Consider the following 26023-nt stretch of genomic DNA (forward strand, 5'->3'; position numbering starts at 1 on the left):
TTTTTAATTTTTTTTTATTTCTTTATTTTTCTCGAATAATGAATTGAAACACTCTAATTGTGTGTGAGAACGTTAATCTTCCAGTCACTTTTAAACGCGTATTTCATTCTTTTATCTCTATAGCTCAAAGGACTTATAACTATCGTTAAAGGGAAATCAAGCCATTATCTTTCCTAGTTTAGAGCAACTGCAAATAAAAGTAATTGCATCCTTATAACTCTTCCGTCTTATAATAGAAACCGGAATTTAAAGTGTTCCGTTCCTCATTAAAATCTTATTTATTGTGTTTTTTTTTAATTCTTCGCAAAAGAATCCTCAAACGAACAATTATACTTTCTACAAAAGGGGAAAAAAAAAATATTTTTGCCAATTTTGATAAGAGAATAAATTAAAAAAAAAGTTTTAAATTTTAATTTTAATTGAGAAAAATTATCTTTTATTAAAATTGGAGATTTCATAATTTTTTGTTAAAAAAAGAAAATTATGAAATCTCCAATTTTAATAAAAGATAATTTTTTTCTCCGCGTAAAACTTTTTTTTATACACAAAAATTTTTTATTTAAAATTATTATTCTCTCTTTGTAATTATTTATGTGTCTCTGCATAATTATTTTTATTTTCCAACGCGCAGTATAGCATTTATCTTCAATTTCAAACATTTATCATTAATTTAATTTAATGTTATGATTTTCTTCTTTTTGATGTGAGTTTATGTTTGTCGTTTTAATTAATTATACGAAATGAAAATCATGACAAGTTTTCATTCATATGAAATGATAATATAGCTGTACACTTTCAGTATTTTAACTTTTGAACTCGCACGTATTTTGCGCGCTCGCATCTCTCAAACACGTTTGTGGAAATTATTTATTCTTTCATGTGAAGAAAATTAAAACACGCGTGTAATTTAATCTAATTACACGTATTCTATTCTCGCTCATCATGCTTTTCGTATTCCTTTATATATACAGCGCATATTAAACTTTCTGCTCTCTTTGAAATTCTTCATTATTGTAAAATAAAGAAGAAGAAAAAAAAAATCCGTATCAAATAATTAAAACAGGAAGTTTCTAATTGAAAGAAATTTTTCAACACTTTTGAAATTTTTTCAAAACTTTCACGTTTTGTCAAATTAAAAAATCAAATTTTAACTTTCAAAAAAAAGGAAAATTTTAAACTTTGAAGGTTATTATTAATTTATTATGTAAGAAAATTTTGATTTATTCATGATTTTTTATTCTGGTTGTGGAAATTAAATTTGTTTGGAAAATTTTTTTCGTTTTGATAAAAAATTTATTCAGTTAAATTATGTCGATAACATTTTGTCAATCGTAGATTTGGTTATAAAAAATATTCTTGTACTTTTCTAGATATTTTCGCTATTCTTATTTTTTATACTCAACTTAATTAAAATATAACATTCGCAGACATTTTTACTGTCGAGTAATAAAGTTTATTGAAGAAGTTAATTAAAATTTGCTTAAAAGTTTAATTTAATAATATTACCTACTTATTCCCAAGTTAATTAGAATTCTGTGAGAGTAATTTATTATGTCGTTAATTTTAGTCCGGAAAATGAAAAGTTTTATTTTAATAGAAAAAAAAATGTAACTTTTACTACTTTTATAGTGAAATCGTGTTAGGAATTTTTGCGAATTTTAGAATTTTAATTTTTACTATGTCCGGAGTAAAATTTACCATTTTTGTTTAAGTAATTTTTCGTCTCTGAAGTTGGCAAACAAAACATATTTATTTGCTGAATTGAGAGAATCAATTTTTTTGGCAGATTTTAGGTTAAAAAATGAACTATGAACTTTGAATAATAATAGTTTAGACGCTAAGCGTCGACGCTAACTTCAGAGACATAAAAAATTAAGACCCTTGAAGTTGGCTTCGATGCTAGGCGACAAAAAGTCTTTTTTTCACGAAATGGAAAGAATTTTACAATTTTTTTCGTTGATTTTAGATTAAAAAATACGAAGAAAATATTTTTGAGCTCTCTATCTAAAGGAAAGAAGTGAAATTAGTGATATTTTTGTCTCTAAAAACTCCAAATATTAGTTTTTGACGCTGGGCGTCGAAAAACGTTTCGTTTCATGAAATCGAACAATTTTTTCAAAGGTTTCAAGTTACAAAAATGCTACGAAAAAATGTTTTAAATCCCTAGGGGAAAAAAGAACCCCAAAAGTAGTTTTCAAGACTGAATTTCGTCGCTAAGTTTTCAGGGGTTTCAAAAATTAGGACCCCTGAAGTTGTCGTCGACTTTCGGCGTCGAAAACAATTTTTTTTCACGAAATCGAAAAGAGGAAAACAATTCTTTCAAAGGTTTCAAGTTAGAAAAGTTCGTAAAAGAAGTTTTAAATCCCTAGGGGAAAAAAGAACCCCAAAAAAATAGTTATCGACGTTAACTTCAGGGATAACAGAAATTAAATGGACAATCTACAACTCTCCCCAAAAAGTAATAAAAAATTACAGATTACAAACTGTACATGAGCTTCTTTGGTATTTCACAAATAATATTAAATACAAACACACGGAAAAATAACTCTAGACTAGGATTTGAAGGCACATGTCAAACTGAGCAAGATTTTGTTTTCTATCTATTTACATAAATCTGATTTAAATAATAAAAATAAGATTCTTGCCTAAAACTAGTTCCACTTTCATATTAAAAGTGTTTTAGTCCACCTAAACATCACCACTGTCATCTACCGACTTGTTTACTCTTAACCCGCCAATCTTCCTTGATCATATCGCTGCCTTTCTCGCCGATCATAATAATCGGCGCATTCGGGTTCCCGCTCATTATCACCGGCATGATGGATCCGTCCACGACCCTTAGACCTTTCACGCCATAGACCCGTAATCGAGGATCAACAACCGCTGTTGGATCATCCTTCGGACCCATTTTACAAGTTCCCGTCGGATGATAGATCGTAAAAGTGAAGTGTCTGATGGCGCATTCCCAGTATTCGTAGGTGTCGAATGGGAACTTTTGGCAACCGGGCATTTTTGTTCGTAGGGGTCTTGAGCCAAATCTCTGAAAAGCCGAACTGTTTGATACGGCCATTGCTATTCGGATTCCTTCCACTAAGATGTCCATGTCCTGCCTGTGAGTGAAGTAATTAGGATTGATGTCGGGATAGACTAGTGGATTTTTGCTTCTGAGCCTAACCCAACCGGAACTTTTCGGTCGTAGTAACAGTGGGAGAATTGTCCACGTTTCGGCATTGACCAGAGGTTTGTACATGGTATTGTAGACACTGTCCCTGAGACCCAGAATTTTACGGATCTGATCGCCACCGTCAGAATTCACCGAACTCGGCGCAAAGTGAAACTGTATGTCCGGATAGTCGCCGGACTTGTCGGCATATCGGGAATTGACGAACGCCAAACCCTCCACACCTGGCGTGGTCATCGGTCCTCTCTCGTTCAAAATATACTCCATCATGACCGGAAAATTTTGAAAACGTTGCTTCGTGACCGTTATTGGTTCATTCACCAAAAATGTCAAACCACCGAGACCCACATGATCCTGAAGATTGTCCCCAACACGAAGATCGGATAAAACCGGTATTCCAAATTGTGCTAAATGCTCCTTGGGACCAATACCCGACAGCATCAGCAATTGCGGTGAATTAATCGCCCCTGCCGATAGGACAACTTCACGACGGACTTTTATCGTTTGTCGAACACCATTGCGGAGAAATTCGACACCAGTTGCTCGCTTATCTTCATTGAAGACGAACTTCAAAGCTTGGGAGTTCATGGCTATGTGAAGATTTTTACGGTTTCGCACGGGACGTAGAAAGGCTTTTGCCGTGGAACATCTGCTGCCACGTCGCATTGTGGCTTGAGCCAACATGAAGCCTGTTTGATTGGCGCCATTGATGTCGCGATTCTCGTAACCCAGTTCGGCGCCGGCTTGAAGAAAGGCTATGGACAGTGGCGATCTCCATGGTGCTTCTTGAACGGTTAGGTAACCACCGGTGCTGTGATATGGTGTTCGTGCGAGATAAGGATTTCTATTGTCCTCCGATTTTAGGAAGTAGGGTAACACATCGTCGTAACTCCATCCAGTGTTGCCGAGTCGAGCCCAGTTGTCGTAGTCGAGCCTGTAAGTAATATTTATAATTCAGTTGCGTTCAATTTTATTTTAGGTTTTAATTCAATTTTAGGTCTTGATTCAATTTTACAACGGGGAGAATAAGATGATGCTTTCCGATGAGTTTGGTAATTTACTGCTCTCGCTTCGCTCAAGCAGCAAATTACAAACTCATCGGAAAGCATCTTCTTTTTAGTTGAGAAGCTAAAAGGTACTTTATGTAACATCTGTTTAGCAGAAACTGTGAAGAAAAGTACATTTTTTGGTATACTATCAACTATGCAGAAATTAGCAACTTTATGCTACATTCATGTTGAAGAAAAGTGACTTATTCAGGCTTCGCACTCATCTACTAAAACCTATTATTTACTACTTTTTCACGTTATGCTACTATTTGGGTACTTTTTTTAGATTTCAGCCACTAAAAGCAACTATTCTGTATTTTTTTTTTAGAATTTTCACTACTTTAAATTCGCTAATACTAGAAACCAAAAAACTATTCTCAAAAATTTTATAATCAAATTCTTTAAAGTTTAAAGCGATTCAATTATTTTCAAAAAATATTCCAAATTTAATATCTATAGTATTTACATAAAATTTCGCAAAAGAATTCAATTATTTAAAAAAGAATTGATAAAATTCAATTATTTTCATAAATAATAAAATTTCCACAGGAATTCAATTAATTTAGAATAGCATTTTCGAAAAAATCAATTATTTAACAAAGTTTTATACAATTCTTCACAATAATTCAATTACTTTCAGTAATAATAACATTTGTCATGGAAATTCAATTTTTTAAAACAAATTTTTGATAAAATTTTAAGCAAGAATTCAATTATTTTCATAAATAACAAAATTCATCGAAGAATTTCAATTATTTTTAATACTCTTTTAAATTAATTAATCGAAAAATTCAATTATTTTTACAAATAATAAAATTTTTAATAGAAATTCAATTCTTTTTAAACATTTCAATAAAATTTTTCGCAATATTTCAATTATTTTCATAAATAATAAAATTCTTCTCAGGAATTCAATTATTTTTGAAAATTTTAATAAAACTCTTAGCAACTGTTCAATTATTTTCATAAATAATAAAATTCATCGAAGTATTTCAATTATTTTTAATACAATTTTACAGGATTTGCTCAAAAAATGTAATTATTCTTAAAAATTTAATTTTAATTCATGGAAAAAATCAATTATTTAAAAAAATGATTTTTTTAAAATTCTTTAGAAGAATTCAATTATTTACAAAAATATTGGAATTTTTCACAGGAATTCAAATATTTTCAAATATTTTAATAAAATTGTTGGAAAGAAATCAATTATTTTGAATACAATTTTAATTAAATTTTTTTGAAATAATTCAATTATTCTTTTAGATTTTAAATAAAATTTTTCCCAAGAATTCAATTATTTGCATGAATAATTCTTCGAAAGAATTCAATTATTAAAGATAAATAACAAAATTATTTCCGAAAATTCAATTATTTTTAATACAATTTTACCGGAATTGCTCGAAAAAAGTAATTATTCTTAAAAATTTAATTTCAATTCTTCAATTTTTTAAAATTGTTTAGAAAAATTCATTTATTTACAAAAATATTAGAATTTTTCACAGGAATTCAATTATTTTCAAATAGTTTAATCAATTTGTACGTAAAAAAATCAATTATTTTAAGTAGAATTTTAATTCAATTTTTTTGAAATTCAATTATTCTTTTGGATTTTAATTGAATTCTTTCCAAGAATTCAATTATTTACATAAATAATTGTTCAAAAGAATTCAATTATGTCGATAAATAGCAAAATTATTTCCGAAAATTCAATTATTTTGAAACATTTAAATAAAATTCTTTGCAAAATTCAATTATTTTCATAAGTAATAAAATCCTTCTCAGGAATTCAATTATTTTTGAAAATTTTAATAAAATTCTTAGCAACTATTCAATTATTTTCACAAATAACAAAATTCATCGAAGGATTTTAATTATTTTCAATACAATTTTACAGGAATTGCTCAAAAAATGTAATTATTTTTAAAAACTTAATTTCAATTCCTCAAAAAAATCAATTATTAAACAAATTTTTTTTTAAATTGTTTGGAAAAATTTAATTATTATGTGTCATTTTAATGAAATTCTTTGCAAAATTGAATTATTTTCATAAATAACAATATTCATCACAAGAATTTAAATTTTTTTAAGAGTAATACATTTTTTCTTAGAAATTCAATTATTTTCAAAAAAATGTAATAAAATGCCACACAGACATTACATTATTCTAAAAAATTTTAATAGAATTTTTTGTAAAATTTATTTATTTTTAAAAACTTTTCGCACAACAATGATTTTTCAAATCTACTATTTTCAGAATAGTATTATTTAAAATAATAATACCAAACAGAATACAATTATTTAAAAAATTCGTTGTAAAAATCTTTATAAGAATTCAATTCTTTTCATGAATAATAAAAATTTCTCAGGAATTCAATTATTTAAATTAGAATTTGCATAAAATTAGTCGAAAGAAAGGAATTATTTAAAAATTTCTCTAAAATTCTTCGCAAGAATTAACTTATTTTTATAAATATTTAAATTATCTTTCATAAATAATATGAAATTCGCTGCAGGAATTTTTGTCAGTTTTGTGAAGTTTCTAAAACTAGTTTTTTTTGGTCGTCAATTTTAATTTTTCAATAGAAATTTTTTTACTACTTTTTTTAGTTTAAAAGCTACTTTTTGCTATTGTTTTAAAATTAATTATCGAATGCGAAGTCTGCTTATATATTTCAATTAACAGATCATACAATTGGAAGTATTTTATGAAAGTGGTTTAGTGCTTAGGTTTCAACTAATTAACTGTGTTGATAACAAGAAATACTTGACTTTATAACCATTCATCCCGTTTATATAAATAAATAAATTACTAGTTTCCTTCATAGTTTTGCAGATAAAGTCCATATTTAATTTAGATAAAATTCAGATTGCATAAAACAAAATGTGTCAAGTTGCACAACTCAGAACAGCAAGGATGATGTTTACGAGTCAGAAAGTCTTTGTGGTTAGGATATTATATTCCTTGATTTTAAGTAACTATCAGTTATTAACGTTTGCTTCGAATCGTTATTATTCCTATAATATTCTCCAAGGCATAAATTGTTTTCACGTAACAAGAAAATTATATTCGATCTACTGTTTTTTATTAATAGTGTCTTGAAAATATAGTGTCTTTAAAAGATATTTGAAAAGCACTTCCAAGAAAGGTACACAGAAAGAAATTTTATTCCAAAAAAATATATATGATAGGGAGAGTTAAAAGGAACCTACGGTTCGAAAAAATAAATTTTTTATTGATTAGTGATTCTGATAGAGACAATTTTTTTTCTATCAGAATCACTAAATGTTAAAAAATTGATTTTTTCGAACCGTAGGTTTCTTTTAACTGTCCCTGTCACATATTATTAAACTTTGGGAAATTAGTGATAAAAAATAAAAATTAGTATTTCTTGCCTATTTCCTCGTACGTAGATCATAGCGTTTAAGACGCTACTTCCACCTAGAACTCTTCCTCGTGGCCAATTGCATCGATCTCCGACCATGGCGAGGCAATAAGCCGAAGTTGTTGGAAATGATGTTTTATATTTCCAATCAAAGTCAGATAATTGTGTGTAACCAGCCAATGCTGGCACGTCTGATATTTCATTTTCATCACTGCCAGCTTCCAATAGCAGAATATTCCAATTTGTAATTTCTGATAATCTTGACGCTACCACTGCCCCGGCACTTCCACCCCCGACGACTATGAAGTCATACATTGGCAATAGCTGCAAAAATAGGCAAATATGTAAAGAATTTATCGAGAATTAAAAGAAGCAAAATAATTTTTAATGATGAGGCAAATAATTTATAAGCTCATCTATGTTTTACATTATAAATATATAAACTAATTTTAAAAAATAATTTAATAAAGTAATAGTCGCACCTTTTTGCTTTGAAATCAGTTCAAATTCACTGATTTTTAAAAGTAGAATACAAATTACAAATTTACAAAGAAGAATTTTAAGTAATTTAAAAACAGCTTTTAAAAAAATTGTGTTTTACAAAAAAAAACTTGGAGTCAGAATACTGATTCCATATATTTTCCTTTTTTCTAAAAAAAAATTAAAAAATGGTTGGAAAATTAAAATTATAAAGTAGACAATATTTTGCACATTTTCTGGTTCTCAATTACAATTCATAAACAAAGTACATACAAGTTTTAAGTACAAAAAAAATGTTATAAATAATCAAATTTTATTTAAGAAATTTTAAATTTATTTCGGAAATATATTTACAAAATTTCTATTTGTTAAAAACGATTGTAAAATTATTCGAAAACATCAATAACTTCTTTTCGAAGTAAATATTTAATCATTATTATTTTTCCGTAGGAATTAAAATTCTTCAAAACATTCATATGCAAACCTTTCTGAAATTCAACAACTTATAAGAATATTTATTATAAATTAAAGATAACCGAGTGTTAAGATCATTATTTTATATAATAGAAATATTTTTACTGTATTTTAAAAAAAATTATTTTTATCATTTTAATTCAATTATTATTTTCTAGAATTTTAAAATAAAATTTCTTCTTTAAATCAATTATCTTTAATAATTTTTTGAAAAAGTTCTTCTTTGAGAATTTTTAAATCAATTTGTTATTTGTTTACAATTCAATTTTACGTGAAATTTCAATTATTCAGAAATTCTTCAATTGAATACGTATTAAAAAATAAACACTTGAAATAATTTTAGAAATAAAATTCAATTAAACTTTTTTTAAAATAATTAATTCTACAGAATTGATGGTTATAAGTATGAAAAATTAAGATTCTCAAAGAATATAATTTAAAACATTTTCAAAATTCAATTATTTATTAAAATTCATGCTTTTAATATTCAAATAATATTTGAATATTTGAATAATTTGAATAATAAATATTCAAATCTAAAATTTTAACTGAAATTCATTTTTAAATCAATTTTTATTAGAAAATTCTACGAGAATTCAATTATTTAAATGCAAAAATAAATAATTATTATTTATATGAAAATAATTGAATCCCTGTATAAAAAAATTAATTCAACAGAATTGTCAGTTAATAAATGTGAAAAATTCAAAATTTTCAAAGATTTTAATCTGAAACCTTTTCAAAATTTAATTATTTCTAAAAATTTATTCTTATTCCTAAGAAGAATTTTATTATTTATGTAAATAATTCAATACCTGTGAAAAATTTGATTATTTATTGAAAATAATTAAATTATTTCGAAGAAACTTATAAAAAATTTGTAATTTGTAATTTGTATTCATATATGAAGTTCAGGAAAATTTTTGAAAATAATTGCAATTTTGTCAAAAATATTATTAAAATTTTTTTTAAAATTGAATTTTGCCAAGAATTTTATTAAAAATTTTAAAAATAATTGAACTTTGGAGTAGAATTGTATTACTTTTGAAAATAATTGAATTTATGCAGTCATTTATAATTTTTCCAAAATTCAATTTTTTTTTTAGTGTTTTTGAGTAAAATGCGTCTATTTTAAATTTTAAATAAATAATTAACTATAATAATTTGAATGTTCTTTCATTCATTCACTTTTTTTGTCCCTCACGTTTTGAAGTTGTCTTTTGTTTATACTTTTGATTTTTGTTAACTTTAGTTAGATAGATTGTATATTTTATTATTATGTTATAATTATTTTTATTTTATAATTAATTCAAAATTGTAATGACAAATAGAAATCATCAGAATTTTTTTCACTTCTTTTCATTAAAAGACTAAAATTTCGTTAAATATTATGTTTTGTCAAATTGAAATTATGCAGATTTTTGTTCTTTACTTCTAAGCAAAATTAGAAATTTGTTAAACAACTGTGATTGAGAAATAGAAAATTTATTTATTTTGCATTATTTTTGTTTATGAATCACAATTTTTGTAATAAAATTATTATTTTGTTTTAGAAAAAGAAGAAAAATATTTGCACAATTTCTATTTTTAATCTTATTTTTGGAACAGGATTTTTCACAGGAATTAAGACATTCAAAAATTTCGAATTCAAACCTTTTTTAAATTAAACAACTTATAAAAGTATTTTTGTTATAAAACATGAAGATATCGATTGCTCCGAGTCGAAGACTCGGAGTGATCGATTTCTTCATGTTTTATAATAATTAAAGATGACTAAGTAATAAAATCTTTATTTTATATTATAAGAATATTGTTACTGTAACTTCATCAAAATTATTTTCATCATTTTAATTCAATTATTATTTTCTAGAATTTTTAATTATTTTTCATGAAAATAATAATTGAATTGATTAAAAAAAATTATTATTTATGAAAATAATCAAATGTTTACATACAATTTTATTAAAATTTTTTTAAAATAAAATTGAATTCGTTTTGAGATAATTTTTCTCTCTTTTGAAAACATTGAGCCTCACTATAAATTAGTGTTCCTTTTTATGAGATAAGCTGCTTCTTGATTATTGTAATTTTTTTTTTTAATAGTCTTTGATGATATAACATTTATAGTGATGTAACTTTGAAACTTTTTTTTATCGATGAAATAATCTCAAATTTTTGATAATGCTTTAAAGGAAGATTTAATGATGTTGGAATATACGATTTCATGACCAATGTGTAGACCTTGCTGTTTAAAAATTCAATTTTATTGGAAAAATATCACTTTCTATTTTCTTAGAGATTCTGTGTGACATAACTCATCCTTGTCCTAACACTTTCATGTGTATATAGAATATTCAAATTTGTGTCAACCAAATTTCCATACATCGTAAACAGTTACTTTTTTTTCTTCATTTGAATGCTATTTTTTTTAAAACATAACTATTTTAATTACAGTTTTTCTAATGAGGAAATTATCATTTGAATAATTATTTGCGGTAAAGACAGAATGTTAAGTATACTGAATGTTCAATTTAAGATGATTTTTTTTTAAATTGAGAATATTTATTATTTAATGACAATTAAATTTTTTAAAACTTATATAAGTTAAATTTGTTTTAATAAAAGTAAAAAAAAGTATTTAAAATATCGTCGTTTTCTTGATTCATTCGAAACTTTAGGAACAGAACATTTTTTTTGTTGCCTTTGTCATCTTCATTCAATGTCAAATTTTAATGATCTAAAGTGGAGGCAATAGTAAAACTGGTGAATTTCACAACAATTATAACAAACGATTTAGAATAAAACAATGATTTTCTGGATTTAAATTTTTATGAAAATTTAAATTGTCTATTAAAAAAAAAAATGTTTATAATATTTCTTGATCGACAGTTAAAGGAAAAGAATGGCAAACAAATAAACTTTTTAAGTGAAAAATATTTTTTTTCTTTTAATTGTTGATCATAAAAGTTGTAAATTTCACTGACGTAAAATAAAGTTGTTAACACTTTCCCTGAAAGATTTTTTTTAATATTATAAATTGCTGTTTGATTATAAAAAACAGGCAGAAACATTGAGTTGGACTATAATTTTTGAATTGACTTTCTGCCTATACGATTTCACTTTGAAATATTTAGGAATTAAAATTTTTATAGATAATTTTAAGTCAAAATAGGGTATTATTATTATTTTTTTTATTTTTATAATTTTTGTAATTTAATTATTTGATTTTTGAATTTTTAAATATTATATTACCTCTTGAGCATTGATTGGATGAGTTTCTGGATCGGCATTTTGGTATCGAAAAACAGTGAAGCCAATCGCAAATAGTGGAATTAAACCCCACCCTAAAAGCGATGCGGTTCCGGCCAAAGTTGTCAAGCCAATCGGCATTTTTTCTCTCTCTCCTTGAGATATTCATTAATTAATTAATTTCTTCGTTTTGTAATCAGAAATTCACGTCCTCTTTATCTAGAAAATCAAAGATTAGGTCCTTATTTTTTTTATGGAAGTAAATATTTCAGAATTTTTATTTTTCGATTTCTATTTCTCGATTTTAATTTTTCTATTTCTAGTTTTCGATTTTTACTAATTTATAGCTTTTAAATTATTAAAAAAAAAACTAAGTTTTTTTAAGTTAAAGTTGAACTTTAAATTATGATAAATATTAACAGGAACGTTTTTTGAATTTAAATAATTACTAAAAATTAGTTTTAAAGTAATTATTAATAATAAATTAGTAATAAAATATAATAAAAGTATAAATAAAAAAAAATAAAGAAACAATAATAAATAATTGGTATTAATTATAATAATAATTAGTTTTTGTTTGATAATAATTAATTTTTTTTAACACACGTGTTTTGGATTAATAAAAATTAATAATAAATTAGTAATAAAACATTAATAAAAGTATAAATCAAATAAAATAAGAAACTAATAATAAATAATTAATGGTAAAACAAACGTTGTTAAATTTAACTAATTAATAACAATTAATTTTTGATTAATAATAATTATAACCTTATAATAAATTAATAATTAAGACATATAATTAAAAAAATACATAAAATAAATTAATAATAATCAATTTTTATTAACATATATATTTTTTAACGTAAATAAAAAGAAGAAAAATTGTTAAATATTGTTAACAATTTTTATTAATAATCATTTACAACAATGACACATTTAAAAAAAAAAACACATTGTTGAAACGTGCATTACTTTAATGATTTAATAGACGACAATTTGTCGGACACATAATGAATCTAGATTAAGTCTCTATAAAAATAATAAGAGCTTTCTGAAATGTGAAAGTTTTTTTTTATATTTTTATAAAAAAATGAACTTATTGTTTATTAAATTATATATTTAATTTAATTCGTAAGAAATATTGTTTAATGAGATTTGAACGAAAGAAATGAATATAGAATTTTTTAATATACTTTTTGTGTTTGCCGCACACTAATCAGATATATAAACGGTTTAGCTAATAAATAATTTGACAAGAATTGAATTGTAGTGATTTTTCAATATTGGTTGGAAGTGAAATTGAGTTAATGTCTAACTTAGAATTCTGCATGAGAAACACAGAGTATATACTTTAAATTCAATGCCTTCTGTCACTTTCTTCACTTTCTTCATTTTTTTATTCCAACTATATTCCATTAAAATGTGTTTTTTAATATTCAGTTTGGAAAAAAAGACAAGAATATTATTTTCAATTAAAAATATGTTTAAAAAAGGAATATTTGTATATTTTTTTTAAAAAACTTGTGAGTATATTTGTAAAAAAAATACTACTTACCGTTATTTGTCACGGATCCGGTGGTCTCTTAAAACTCACATACACTTTTTTGCACAATCGCATAATTTTGATGAACTTTTTTTTTACGTTTGAAAATTCGTAGTGATTTTTAGGGAATTTTTTTTAGGGAAAATAAGAAAATAAGTTGGGAATATAAATTGAGAATATTGGCAAGAATTTCTTTTCAAGAGCAATGCCGGCTGATTCCGGAGAGTTTGTGCCGTGTGCGCTGTATGGTGAAGGCTAAAGAGTGAAAACCAGTCAGTCCCCCTCTGATGCTTTTCATTTACCTTCTTCATATTATTACACGTGGCTTTATAATATTTTAGAACTTTTTTTTTTTTTGTTGCGAATATTCACTTGACTTTTAGTGTCTTGTGAAAAAAAAATACTAGTCTTTTTTTGTATTTTTGTTTATAGGATTTTAATATTTGGTTCGGTACACATTTCTTCATTATAAATTACTCTTCGGAATTATAATGATTTTATTCTTGAAATCTAGGTTACAGTTGAAACTACACTCGTATAAATTAAGTGTTTTTGCTAATTCAATTTAGTTGCGAGGAGGAAAGAAATTATTTTCAATTATTGGAATTTAATTTGTCGTTTTTTGTAAATTAAAAATAATTTATTGTCGTTTTGCACTGATGCTGAAGGGAAATTTATTTTTAATCGAATAATCACTTAATTGACTAGAATCGAGTGATTTATTAATTGACTGGTACCAAAGTAAATGTTTACTTGAATTAAATAATTAATTTTTGTTTAGATTATTTATGAAAAAAATTGATTTTATTTAAATAATAATATTTATTATCAAAATAAATATTTTCTTGAAACAAAATATTCTTTATCTAAATCAATTAAATATAATATTTATTATCGAATAAATATTTTCTTGAAACAAAAACATTTTATCTAAATTAATTAAATGGTTCAATTTATATTTATAAATATAAGTAAATTTATAAGAAGGATTTTCATTAAAAAATGTTATTTCGAATAAAAAATTAATTTGCAACAAGAAGCATTTTATTTGTGCAAAATTAATTTTTTATTCGAAATAAGTAAATATTAGAAGGCTTTTAAATAAAAAAAATGTTAATTAAAAAAAATCAAATAAATATTTTCTTGAAACAAAAACATTTTATTTAAACAATTAAATGGTTCAATTTATATTTGTTTTTAAATACTAAAATTATTGATTCAATTACACACTGAAAAAAATTTATTTGATTCAAATAACCGATATTTGTTATCAATTAAATATTTACTTGAATCAAATAATTTTTTTTCAGTGCACAATTTATGTAACTTGAATAAAAAATGTTTTTAAAGTTCAAATGAATGACGATGTAATAGTTTAACTTTTAATTGGTAATTTTCTATAAAAAATTATTTGGAAAATTAATTGGAAAAATTAATTTTCAAGTAAGCAAATGTTTAATTTACAATTATTTTTTTTGTATAGTATTTTTTGAAAATATTTATACAGAAAAAAAATTTCATTCAAAGCTTTTTAGGGAACTCAAATAAAATTTATATGAAATAGAAATTATTTAGGTAACAAAAAAATTGTAATTTCTTAATTAAAATGTAATTTTTAATTTTGTAAATCCTTGAGTAAGAAGAAATGAAAATTTTCCTTTTTATTTAGTAAATTTTCAAAAATATTTTAATTTAAAATTTTTATTTTTATTTTCACGAAAAAAATTTCGTTGATTTGAACTTTAGGAAACTTTTTCAAGTAAATAATAGGTTAATAATTTACATTATTTATCATTAAAGTACAGTAATTTTTGAAAATATTTAAAAAAGAAAATTTCGTTCAATTAAATGTGTGAAACTTTAAGTAAATAATTTTTCACACTGCAGTGAAATTATTGCCAAAAGTAGATAAACTACGAAACTTTCTATCGCGTCTTCGATTTTCGATTAATTTTATTCATATATCGTGAAAGTTTTATTTCTCTCAAGATGGCCCTGAAAATATTTTTTTTTTTTACTAATTATGGCAAATATTTTGACTAATTTTCCTTCGGGTTATTTTTGATATTACATAAGAGGACAAATTTCAATATTAGAATAAAAAAAAAAATTAGAATAAAAATATACAGACACTGCTTGGAGAAATTTGTCCATTCATAAAATTATACACGAAATGAAATTGAGAAAGGATTTATTTACGTGATATTCGTCACGTATGTTACAAATTGAAGCCATAACAATGTGAATAGAATTTTGATTATAATGCGCTGATAAAATCAGAAAGAAAATTTCAAGAAAAAAAAAATGATTTTGACAATTATTTCTATTTTTGTAGTAAAAGTATAGAGAAAAATTTTTTTAAATTTGATTTTCAATTATTGGTCTCATCGCATTAGGAGAATATATTAATTTTTGAAAAAGATAATTCTGTCTTTCTCTCTTTATTTGCTTTCATGAGAGTTGCCAATGCGATTCTATCGGAGTACTTTCTCTCTTCTCGGTCTATGTGCCATTCAGGCTCTATCGTTAAATGTTTTTTTATGTATGAATGTCTAAATTGTCTCATTTAACTTTAACAAGATTCCATAAACCTTGGCCTTGCATAAATGTCGTAAATTAAAGCCGATTATCTCAAAAGAATAAAAATGTTATGAAAAAAAAACTTGAACACGAATTTTTTCCTTTTCAAGGAGATGAGAAATAATAAACATTAGATAAAATCTCTGGTGGTTTGTCCTTTAATGTGTATTCATCAGAAATGAATTGTCAATTTTTTTTTTTTTTTTGGTAAAAAAATAAAAGATGAGTAAATTTAATAAATAATAATTTGTTTCAATTGTTTTTTTAATTTATTTTTAGTGATAAAAAGAAGAAGGTAAATTTGACTCAAAGTTTAATAATTTATTTATTTATTTCAATAGTTTAGTTATTTCTTTCAGTAGTTTACTTATTTTAAAAAGAAAAATTGATTTAATTTAAAAGAAATGTTTTTTAAATTGTTACCAAACTTTTTTCCAAAAAAAATATTTTTAAACAATATTTATTTATTTAAAAAATTGTTAATTAAAAAATAATATTTATATAGAATATTAATTTTCACCAAAAAGTAGTTCTATTATGAAAAATAAATATTTTGTGCGAAATAAATTACAATAAAAGGCTTTTAAATAAAAAAAATGTTTATCGAAAAAATGGAGGTGAATAAAAAATTAATTTGCACCAAAAAGCATTTTATTTGTGCAAAATTAATTTTTTATTCGAAATAAATAAATATATTAGAAGGCTTTTCATTAAAAAAATGTTATTTTGAATAAAAAATTAATTTGCACCAAAAAGCATTTTATTTGTGCAAAATTAATTTTTTATTCGAAATAAGTAAATATTAGAAGGCTTTTAAATAAAAAAAATGTTTATCGAAAAAATGGAGGTGAATAAAAAATTAATTTGCATTAATAAGCATTTTATTTGTGCAAAATTAAAATTTTTTATTCGAAATAAGTAAATATTAAAAAACTTTTAATTTAAAAAAATGTTGATTAAAAAATGTTATTTCGAATAAAAATTAATTTCCACCAAAAAACATTTTATTTGCGCAAAATAATTTTTTTATTTCAAATATTTAAATTTGAAAAATTAAATGAATTAATTAATTAAATTTTATTTCAAATTTTATTTCAAATAATAATTATAAAAATGTTATTAAACAAAAATTATCATAAATATTGTAAATAATAATTAATATATTCATAATTAAAAATTCGGAATCAAAAATTTTTTAAATTCGAAATACAAATTTCAAAACAATTAATTAAGTAATAAATTTTATTGGTTCTAAAATTCGGAGGGATTGCGTGCATTAAAAATGTGTTGTTAACATTTAGGATCCAAGTTCAATAATAATTTGCGACAAATTATTTGGTATGTTATTAAATTTCACTTTTTATTTCCGCAAAGTATATTTTCTCTCTCGATATTGACGATTTAAATAAAGTAAATATTTTTACACTATTATATAAGTTATTAGAATATATAATGTATCACATTATATTGATAGGTTATTGTTTATAATATATTTCCTAAATCAAATATAATTATTTATTTTAGTTTAAATATTTAATTTTTTTTTGTTTTCTATATTTAGAGCAAAATAAATAATTATTTTTCGATTGTTACAATTATTGTATAGTGCAAATTCTCTTTGTAGAAAAATAACTTTTCTGATTGGTAATAATTAAATAGACTTTTTATTATTTATAGACTATTTAAATAATAAATAATAATAATAGATTGAAATTAAAAATTATTAAAAAAAATTTTAAGTTTATTGAAAAATTAAAATTAATTAATTGAAAAATTAAAATTAATTATTTGCAAAATTGAAATTAATAATTTGAAAAATTAAAATTAATTATTTAAAAAATTAAAATTGTAGGAAACCATTTTATCAGCCGGAAATTAATTTTGGTCTTTAAACTCATTACTTCGTCTCTAGATTGCGCTCCTTTCCAAGATTTCGAATCGTTTCGATAGTTTCTAAAAATTTATAGAAATCTTCACAATCTCAGTTAACGAGCAAAATATTTTACAATTTTACGAAAATATTTTACACATTTTTAATATATAAGAATTTACATTTTTTATTAATGACTTAATACTTAATAATTTATTAATAGTTTAATTCATTATTGAGAAAAAATTATTTCACATTTTTTGTTTATTTCCATTTATTAGTTTATAATTTTGTCGTTAATTGTTGTTTATAATTACTGTTTTAAATTTAATAATAATTTCCTCAATTTTATTATAGTTATAAATGTTATAATAATAGATGAAAATTTATAGTTTTATTTCATTTCTTATTTATTTTTGTATAAGCACAGCCTATTATTAAAAAAAAAAATTCTACAAAAGAAAATTTATAAATTCGTTTGTTACAAAATTTTTAAAAAATTATTGAATATCTTGATATTATCGGAATTTAAAGAATTATATTTTTCATTGGTTTTCTTTGAGTTTTCTTGACTCAATTTCTCTGCTGACATTGAATTATCTGACTTCTTTGCTTTTTCATTTGTTATTTCATTATTTGTAGAAATTTTCCGCCTTTCAGTTGTTAAATTTTTATTATTCATTGACAATTGAGTATTTTCAATTGATTTTTGGTGTGATGTCTCTTCGTTGGATTTGATTTTATTGGTGTCCTGAAAATAATTCCGAAATATAAAAATTCATCCAAACAATCTAATTATATCAAAATATAAAAATATATTAATTAAATAAATTTATATATTTAATCCACTATATTTATTTATTTAAGAAAGTGACAAGAAAAATATTATATAACTAGGAACGGCTTACTTTTTCCTTCATTTTTTAAATAAAATTATCAATTTTAAAAATAATAGAATTTAACATTTTTAAATTCAAATTTTTGTTGAAAACACTAAAATAATTCAATTTTGGAGAAATTCCAAATAATTTACTGCAGAAATTCAATTATTTTCAAAAGTAATGAAACTCTTCTCATAAAATTCAATTATGTTTAAAATTTAAAAAAAAAAATTCTCGTCAAAATCCCAATTATCATTATAAATAACAAAATTTTTCCCCAAAGTTCAATTATTTTAAAAAATGACAATAAAATTCTTGTCCTAATTTCAATTATTTTCAATATCTACTATTTTAATAAAGTTTTTCGAGAAAAATTCAATTATTTAGAAAAAAATTTAATAAAATCGTTCACAAACATTTAATTATTGTCAAAAATATTAAAAATTCCACAGGAATTCAATTATTATTAATTATTATTATTCAATTTTTTATAAATTTCTTCGCAATAATTCAATTATTTTCATAAATTTTTAGTTATTATAAATTATTATAAAACATAAAGAAATCGATCACTCCGAGTCTTCGACTCGGAGCAATCAATATCTTCATGTTTTATAGCAAAATTCTTTTATAAGTTGTTTAATTTCAAAAAGGTTTGAATTTGGAATTTTTTAATGTCTTAATTCCTGTGGAAATAAAATAATAATTAAATATTTATTTAAAAAAGAAATTATTGATGTTTTTGAATAATTTTACAATTAAAGAAATTCGTAACAATGTAACGGAACATTTTTTTTTGAGTAAAATTTTTTCCTTTATTTTCTAAAAATGAAAAAATTTTCATTTTCAATGAAAATTTGTAATTGACAAATAGAATTTATAAACATTTGTTTCGTTTATTTTTAAAAAAAACTTTGAATTTTATTAAAACAATTGTAATTAAAACAAAATTGAAATAATGTAAATTATTCCCTTATGAAAATTAAAAATTTTCTACAAAAATATTAAGAAACGTTTTTTTTCCTAAAATGTTTATTTTTCCTTTATTTAATTTTTAAATAAAGATTCTATTGCAATAATATTATTCTACTTATTTAAAAAATAATTTATGAAGTTTTAAAATATTTAATTTACGTTTTTGATTTTTAAATACAAGCAGACATTTTTTAATATATTTTTTTCGAAAAAAATATTTCGTTCATTTAAACATTCAGAATTTTTGGATTATTTTGTACAAACATAATTAATGTTAGAGAAAAATATTTATTATCTTTACTAGTAAATTTTAATGATCTATTTTCACAAAATTTTTAAAATTCAAATAAACAAAATTGATTTATTTTTCAAATTTAAATCTTATAAAGATGTTGCTTCACGTATTAAAAATTTATTTGCAAAGTTTCAAATCGTTAAATTTTATTTTCGTTTTTTTAATGCAATTGTCAATTTTTCAAAATATTTTTATGAACATAAATTTTTGTTCATTTGAACATTTCGCGTTTTTGGATCATAATTATTTTTATTTACAGATCTAAATTATTGTCACTCATTTTCGATTTATTTTATTTTGTAAAATCTTAATTGGTTTGATTAATAAATAAAAATAGTAATAAAAAAATAAAATAATAATCCTAAAATTCTATATCTAGTTAGAAAATATTTTTTCTTCTGTCACTTAAAAATTACAACATTTATCAGTAAGAAAATACCAAGAGAAAATATTTCAACAAAGCCAAAAATATTTGAAATTCAAGTAAAGTATTTCTGAATTTTTATAAATTACGAAAAAAAAATATTCCTTGATTATATTACTATTTATTGTTTTTATTTTATTTTTTATCTTATGGTTTCTTCGTAAATATTTTCTCAATGAGATTCTAAATTTAAATTAGAATAAATTCTCAATTAAACGAGATTAAATTCTCAATTAAACGAGACTAAATTCTTAATTAACTGAGATTAGATTCTTAATTAAGATTAAATTTGATCTAAGCTTCAAATTATAATTTCCAAATTTAAATCGTAATAAAATAATTCTAATACCATTTTCTTAGCCAAATCATTTCCTCGATTTTCTTCCTCCCTTTGTCTTCTCAACTCTTCCTCATTCTGATTAAAATTCTGATTAAATTTCTGATTAAAATTCGAAACATAAGAGTATCTATTGTCGAGATCAATTCCATGAAACTTATTGTCATTTGTAATTTCAGATTGATTTGATTTATCAACACGAATAACAGTCAATGAATCGGCAGCCATAAAATCCATTTCATTATCGGCTCGCAAATGAGAAGCGTGAGCGTGAATTAGTCGAGAATTGGGTGGGTGCCAAAAAAAGATATAATAACCACTGAGAACAAGTGCGGCGAAACTCACTGAAAACATATAAGCTCCTACTGTCAATAGTCGTACAATTGTCTTTGGACCACGTTCCTCATAGAGTTTATCTTTATCAGATGAATTTGCCCCAGCTTCCGTACCCGAAGCTTCCTTGTTCATTTTTTCTTCTTCTTCTTCTTTATTATCAAACTAAAATTCGATATTTTTGAAAGTTGAATTTCAATTCAACTTTCAAGTCAATTTCAAATTTATGTAAAATCGAATGAAAATAATTCCATGTTCTGAATTTGTAGACAAAGGGGATTTTTTTTTCACTAGTTGTATTGTTCCTCCAGCCACAAACAAATAGTACTGAGTTATCGAAGAGAAAAGCTTCAATCAGTGTTCTACTTATTTTTTAAGGCTTCTGTAACCTCACTATAACTCGCTTTACGAAATTGTGTGTTGAAGCTTCGAAAAAGTAAAAAAGAAAAGAATAGAAAAAAAGTTACAGAAGGTAATTTTTCCTTCATGGATTAAAATTGCATTAAAATTTCAAATTCATTACAATTAAAATTATTAATTTAGTTTCAAATTTATTATATTATTTAGTATACATTTTTTCTGAAAATTAGTTTACATTTGGAAAGGAATATTATTTGGTTTATCCGGATTTGAAAATTATTTATAGTAAGTAATTATTATTATTCTTGCAGAACGGTTAAAAATCATAATTTTTTTAAATCCGATTTTTATGGTTTAAATCGTATTTTTTGTATTTAAATCAAATTTTTTCTTGAGCTTAGTTTTTTAGAAATGATAATAAAATAATTAATTTTAAAATAGAAGCAATAAAGAATATCTGCTTTTATTTTTCTTAAGAAACTATTTAAGCGAACATTTTGAAAAAATAAATGATTACCTTCTTAATTAACAATCTTTATATTTAATATGATATATTGGTTTTTTTTATGATTTTGATTTTCTTTATAATTTTACAGAAATTCAATTATTTTCTAAAGTAAACAAAACTCTTCCCAGAAATTCAATTATGTTCAAAAATTAAAAAAAAATTATAAATTTAAAATAAATCGTCAAAATTTCAAATATCTTTATAAATAACAAAATTCTTCCCCGAAATTAAATTATTTTCAAAAGTAATAAAATTCTTCACAGAAATTCAATTAAGTTAAAAAATTTTTTAAAATCCTCGTCAAAATTTCAATTATCTTTATAAATTATAAAATTCTTCTCCAAAACACAATTATTTTTTAAAATTTTAACAAAATTCTTTTTAAAATTTCAATCACTTTCAAAAATAATAAAATTCATCACAGAAATTCAATTATGTTCAAAATTTTTTTTACAAATTCTCGTTTAAATTTCAATTATTTTCAAAAATTTTAATAAAATTCTTCTCCAAAATTCAATTAATTTCAAAAGTAAAAAAAATCCTTAACAGAAATTCAATTATGTTCAAAAAATTTTTTAAATTCTTGTTAAAATTTCAATTATCTTTATAAAAATAATAAAATTCTCCGAAATTCAATTATTTTCAAAAATTTTAATAAAATTGTTCTAAAAATTTCAATTATTTTCAAAGATTGAAAAAATTTTAAATAAACCGTCAAAATTTCAATTATCTTTATAAATAACATAATTCTTTTCCAAAATTCAATTATTTTCAAAAATTTTAATAAAATTGTTCTAAAAATTTCAATTATTTTCAAAGATTGAAAAAATTTTAAATAAACCGTCAAAATTTCAATTATCTTTATAAATAAAATAATTCTTTTCCGAAATTCAATTATAAATAACAAAATTCTTTTCCGAAATTCAATTATTTTCAAAAATTTTAATAAAATTGTTCTAAAAATTTCAATTATTTTCAAAGATTGAAAAAATTTTAAATAAACCGTCAAAATTTCAATTATCTTTATAAATAACATAATTCTTTTCCGAAATTCAATTATTTTCAAAAATTTTAATAAAATTGTTCTAAAAATTTCAATTATTTTCAAAGATTGAAAAAATTTTAAATAAACCGTCAAAATTTCAATTATTTTTATAAATAAAATAATTCTTTTCCGAAATTCAATTATCCTTATAAATAACAAAATTCTTTTCCGAAATTCAATTATTTTCAAAAGTAATAAAATTCTTCACAAGAATTCATTTATGTTAAAAAATTATTAAAAATTTTAAATTATCTTTATAAATAACAGAATTCTTCTCCAAAATTCAATTATTTTCACAAATTTTCCTCAATTTAATTATTTTCAATATCTACTATTTTAATACAGTTTTCCAAAAGAATTCAATTATTTAAAAAAAAAATTTAATAAAATTGTAAGCAAACATTTAATTATTTTCATAAATAATAGCGCAGTTTACCTGGAATTCAATTATTTACAAAGATTTAATAAATTTCTTTACAATAATTCATTTAGTTGCATAAATAATAAAATTTTTTACAGGAATTCAATAATTTTCAAAAATAATAAAATTCTTTTTAGAAATTCAATTATTTTCATAAATAATAGAAATCATCGCAGGATTTCAATTATATTTTTAATGCAATTTTAATCAAATTTCTCAAAAAATGTAATTATTCTTAAAAATTTTATTAAACTTTGTCAAAAGAATTCAATTTTTATAAAACTTTAAATTATTCAATAAATTGTTTATTTTTAAATTTTCAGATAATAATAATTGAATATTAATAGTATTATATCATGAAGTTACAGTAAGAATGTTCTTATAATATAAAATAATTTCATCTTTAATTATTATAAAACATGAAGAAATGAATCACTCCGAGTCGAAGACTCGAAGTGGTCAATTTCTTTGTGTTTTATAATAATATTGTTATAAATTGTTGAATTTCAAAAAGGTTTAAATTTGAAATTTTTGAAAGTCTTCATTCCTATGGAAAAATTATAATAATAATGAAATAGGTATTTATTTAAAAAAAGAAGTTATTGATGTTTTCGACTAATTTTGCAATTAAAGAAATACGAAAATTTTCTACCATATGCAAATTTTTGTTAATAAATATTCTTGTTGTTGGATATGGTAAATTGCAATTGCCTCTCTTGCGCATGTTTTTGTCATTCTTTGTGATATTGTCCAGTTAAATACATATTGAAGATGACGAGAGTGAATTTCACTTTCTTCTCGCGAGCAAGTAATAATTACTTTTTATATCGTCACGAAGTAAACATTTGCAAATATTTTTTTTTCTCTCTACGAATCATGCATATGATGTCTAATTATCTCTGTAGATAACTTAACAAGAGGTCATGAATTTTTTTTCTGTTTTAAAATTTTGCGACGAAAGTTAAATTTTCACTTTTTAAGGAAATGTTTATGAATAAATGTTTAATTTGTAACATAAAACAAAGTAGGTTTCATAAAAAAGTAACATAAAAAATGTTGGGGGAATTTTTATTTTAGTTTTGATCAATTAAAAAATTTTGTGCCTACCTTCAATGTTTTACCAAAAATATCGTCGTTCATTTGAACGTTCAAAATTTAAGGGATATTTTTTGCTAAAAAAATTAAAATTTTAACCAAATGTGTAGAAAAAATTGTCGTTCATTCGTTCGAATTTTTAGGGACATTAATTAAAATATTTTCTTAGCTATATATATTTCAATTTCTCTGTAGATTTCTAAACATTTGGAGTAATTTTGTTTTCTTTATTTCAGGTACGTGAAAAAAAATATTCTCACAATAATGGTGCAATGATTCATCAAAAGGTCAGTTTTGAATAAATTATTTATTTCATTAGACTTTTAGGATTTTCCGAAAATTTACACAAAGAAAGATGTTAATTAAATACAAAAGTATTTTTATAAGAGAAGGAAAAAGTGTTTTGAACAGTTTTCTTTTTCACGCAGATATCTCGACAGATATTGTTGAAATATCTTAGATATTTCAATAAATAAGATATAAGTCTCAAATATTGATAAAATAATTATACGAAATTTAATTATTATCCTTCAATGCCTAAAGATTATAAATACTAAATAAAGTTAAAAGATATTTTATACAATTTTACACAGTAATCACTGGATTCATTCGCATACGGCTAAAACATGAAAATATTCATTATACGTTACACCTAAAAAAAATTTGTTCTATACCTGAGTATTCAAATACTGTGAAAGAAAATTCTTGCTTCGAGTAATAAATAAAATTGTTCGTGTATAATTTATTTGCTATTAGGAAATAATTTGTTATTGAAGTAATTTTTATTATTACTCGTGACAACTATTTTTATCCACAGTATCATCATTATTTTTTTGTCCTACCTGCACGGAAAGTATGTCATTTCGGGCACTTAAGGCGGGCGCAAAGTAACACATTACGCCCGGGAGTGGGGGAAGCGGGCGGAAAAGTATTTTGCGCCCGCTTGTATGACGTCAGCGGGCGGTAAAGTATTTTCCGCCCGCTTCCCCTACCTCCGAGCGGGCGGAAAAGTATTTTGCGCCCGCTTGTTAATTATTCGATTTTCTTCATTAAAATGCGACATTTTCGACTTTCTTTTTATGTTGACTATAGAACTGCAAACATTTTCAACTTGTTTTATTTTGTCTATAAAAATTTGCAATTTTTTTTTTATTTTCTCTAAAAAAAATAATGAGACATTTGGTTTTGTTCCCATTTCGTTTATCAAAATTGTCAATTTTAAAAGTTCTTGTTTCAGTTTTGTTCAATTATTAATTACTACGTTCTAAATAAATACTATGTTTCCAGAATACATAGTTTTTTATTTCTATTTTAAAACTTCTATCATTATAAACTTCATTCGATGTAATGTTTATATAGAGCTTAATTTTTAACTAATATGAGCGTTTAATCGTGCGTGCCCTCAATGTCATACTTTCCATGCAGTTAGGACAAAAAATTATGTTCGCATCATGGGCGCAAAGGTGATTACGACTTTGGCGAAATTTCGGGACCTCGGGGACACTTTCGCTCCCTCGGCTTCGCCTCGGGCGCGAAA

At 23.0% G+C, this 26023-nt stretch overlaps 3 protein-coding genes across 3 annotated transcripts in view; 1 reads left to right on the forward strand and 2 right to left on the reverse strand.

Annotated features, from left to right (window-relative positions):
- The window catches only part of LOC122510702 (flotillin-2), a 268228-nt gene that overhangs the window by 107163 nt on the left and 135042 nt on the right, over window positions 1-26023 (forward strand). The gene's annotated exons all lie outside the window — the stretch shown is intronic.
- Window positions 1271-13639, reverse strand: LOC122510697 (glucose dehydrogenase [FAD, quinone]). Its single transcript, XM_043625521.1, has 4 exons — window positions 13375-13639; window positions 11820-12035; window positions 7624-7937; window positions 1271-4115 (listed from the first exon to the last, which is right to left on the reverse strand). Exons 2-4 carry the CDS (start codon window positions 11955-11957, stop codon window positions 2705-2707), a joined length of 1863 nt encoding a protein of 620 aa, XP_043481456.1. The 5' UTR covers window positions 11958-12035; window positions 13375-13639; the 3' UTR covers window positions 1271-2704.
- Window positions 18243-21372, reverse strand: LOC122510703 (TBC1 domain family member 5 homolog A-like). The gene is made up of 2 exons (XM_043625529.1): window positions 20737-21372; window positions 18243-18563 (listed from the first exon to the last, which is right to left on the reverse strand). The coding sequence occupies exons 1-2, from the start codon at window positions 21190-21192 to the stop codon at window positions 18294-18296; spliced, it is 726 nt and encodes a 241-aa protein (XP_043481464.1). The 5' UTR covers window positions 21193-21372; the 3' UTR covers window positions 18243-18293.

The sequence above is a fragment of the Leptopilina heterotoma genome, unplaced genomic scaffold (genome assembly GCF_015476425.1).
Source record: "Leptopilina heterotoma isolate Lh14 unplaced genomic scaffold, ASM1547642v1 Lhet_73, whole genome shotgun sequence".
NCBI classification, from domain to species: domain Eukaryota; kingdom Metazoa; phylum Arthropoda; class Insecta; order Hymenoptera; family Figitidae; genus Leptopilina; species Leptopilina heterotoma.

Coding starts and splice junctions, on each gene's coding strand:
- LOC122510697 (XM_043625521.1), bottom strand. CDS start 11,957: ATGCCGATTGGCTTGACAACTTTGGCCGGAACCGCATCGCTTTTAGGG. Junction 7,938..11,819: donor ATCCAATCAATGCTCAAGAG/GTAATATAATAT, acceptor CTATTTTTGCAG/CTATTGCCAATGTATGACTT. Junction 4,116..7,623: donor ATCTACGTACGAGGAAATAG/GCAAGAAATACT, acceptor TATTACTTACAG/GCTCGACTACGACAACTGGG.
- LOC122510703 (XM_043625529.1), bottom strand. CDS start 21,192: ATGAACAAGGAAGCTTCGGGTACGGAAGCTGGGGCAAATTCATCTGAT. Junction 18,564..20,736: donor ATGATTTGGCTAAGAAAATG/GTATTAGAATTA, acceptor AATTATTTTCAG/GACACCAATAAAATCAAATC.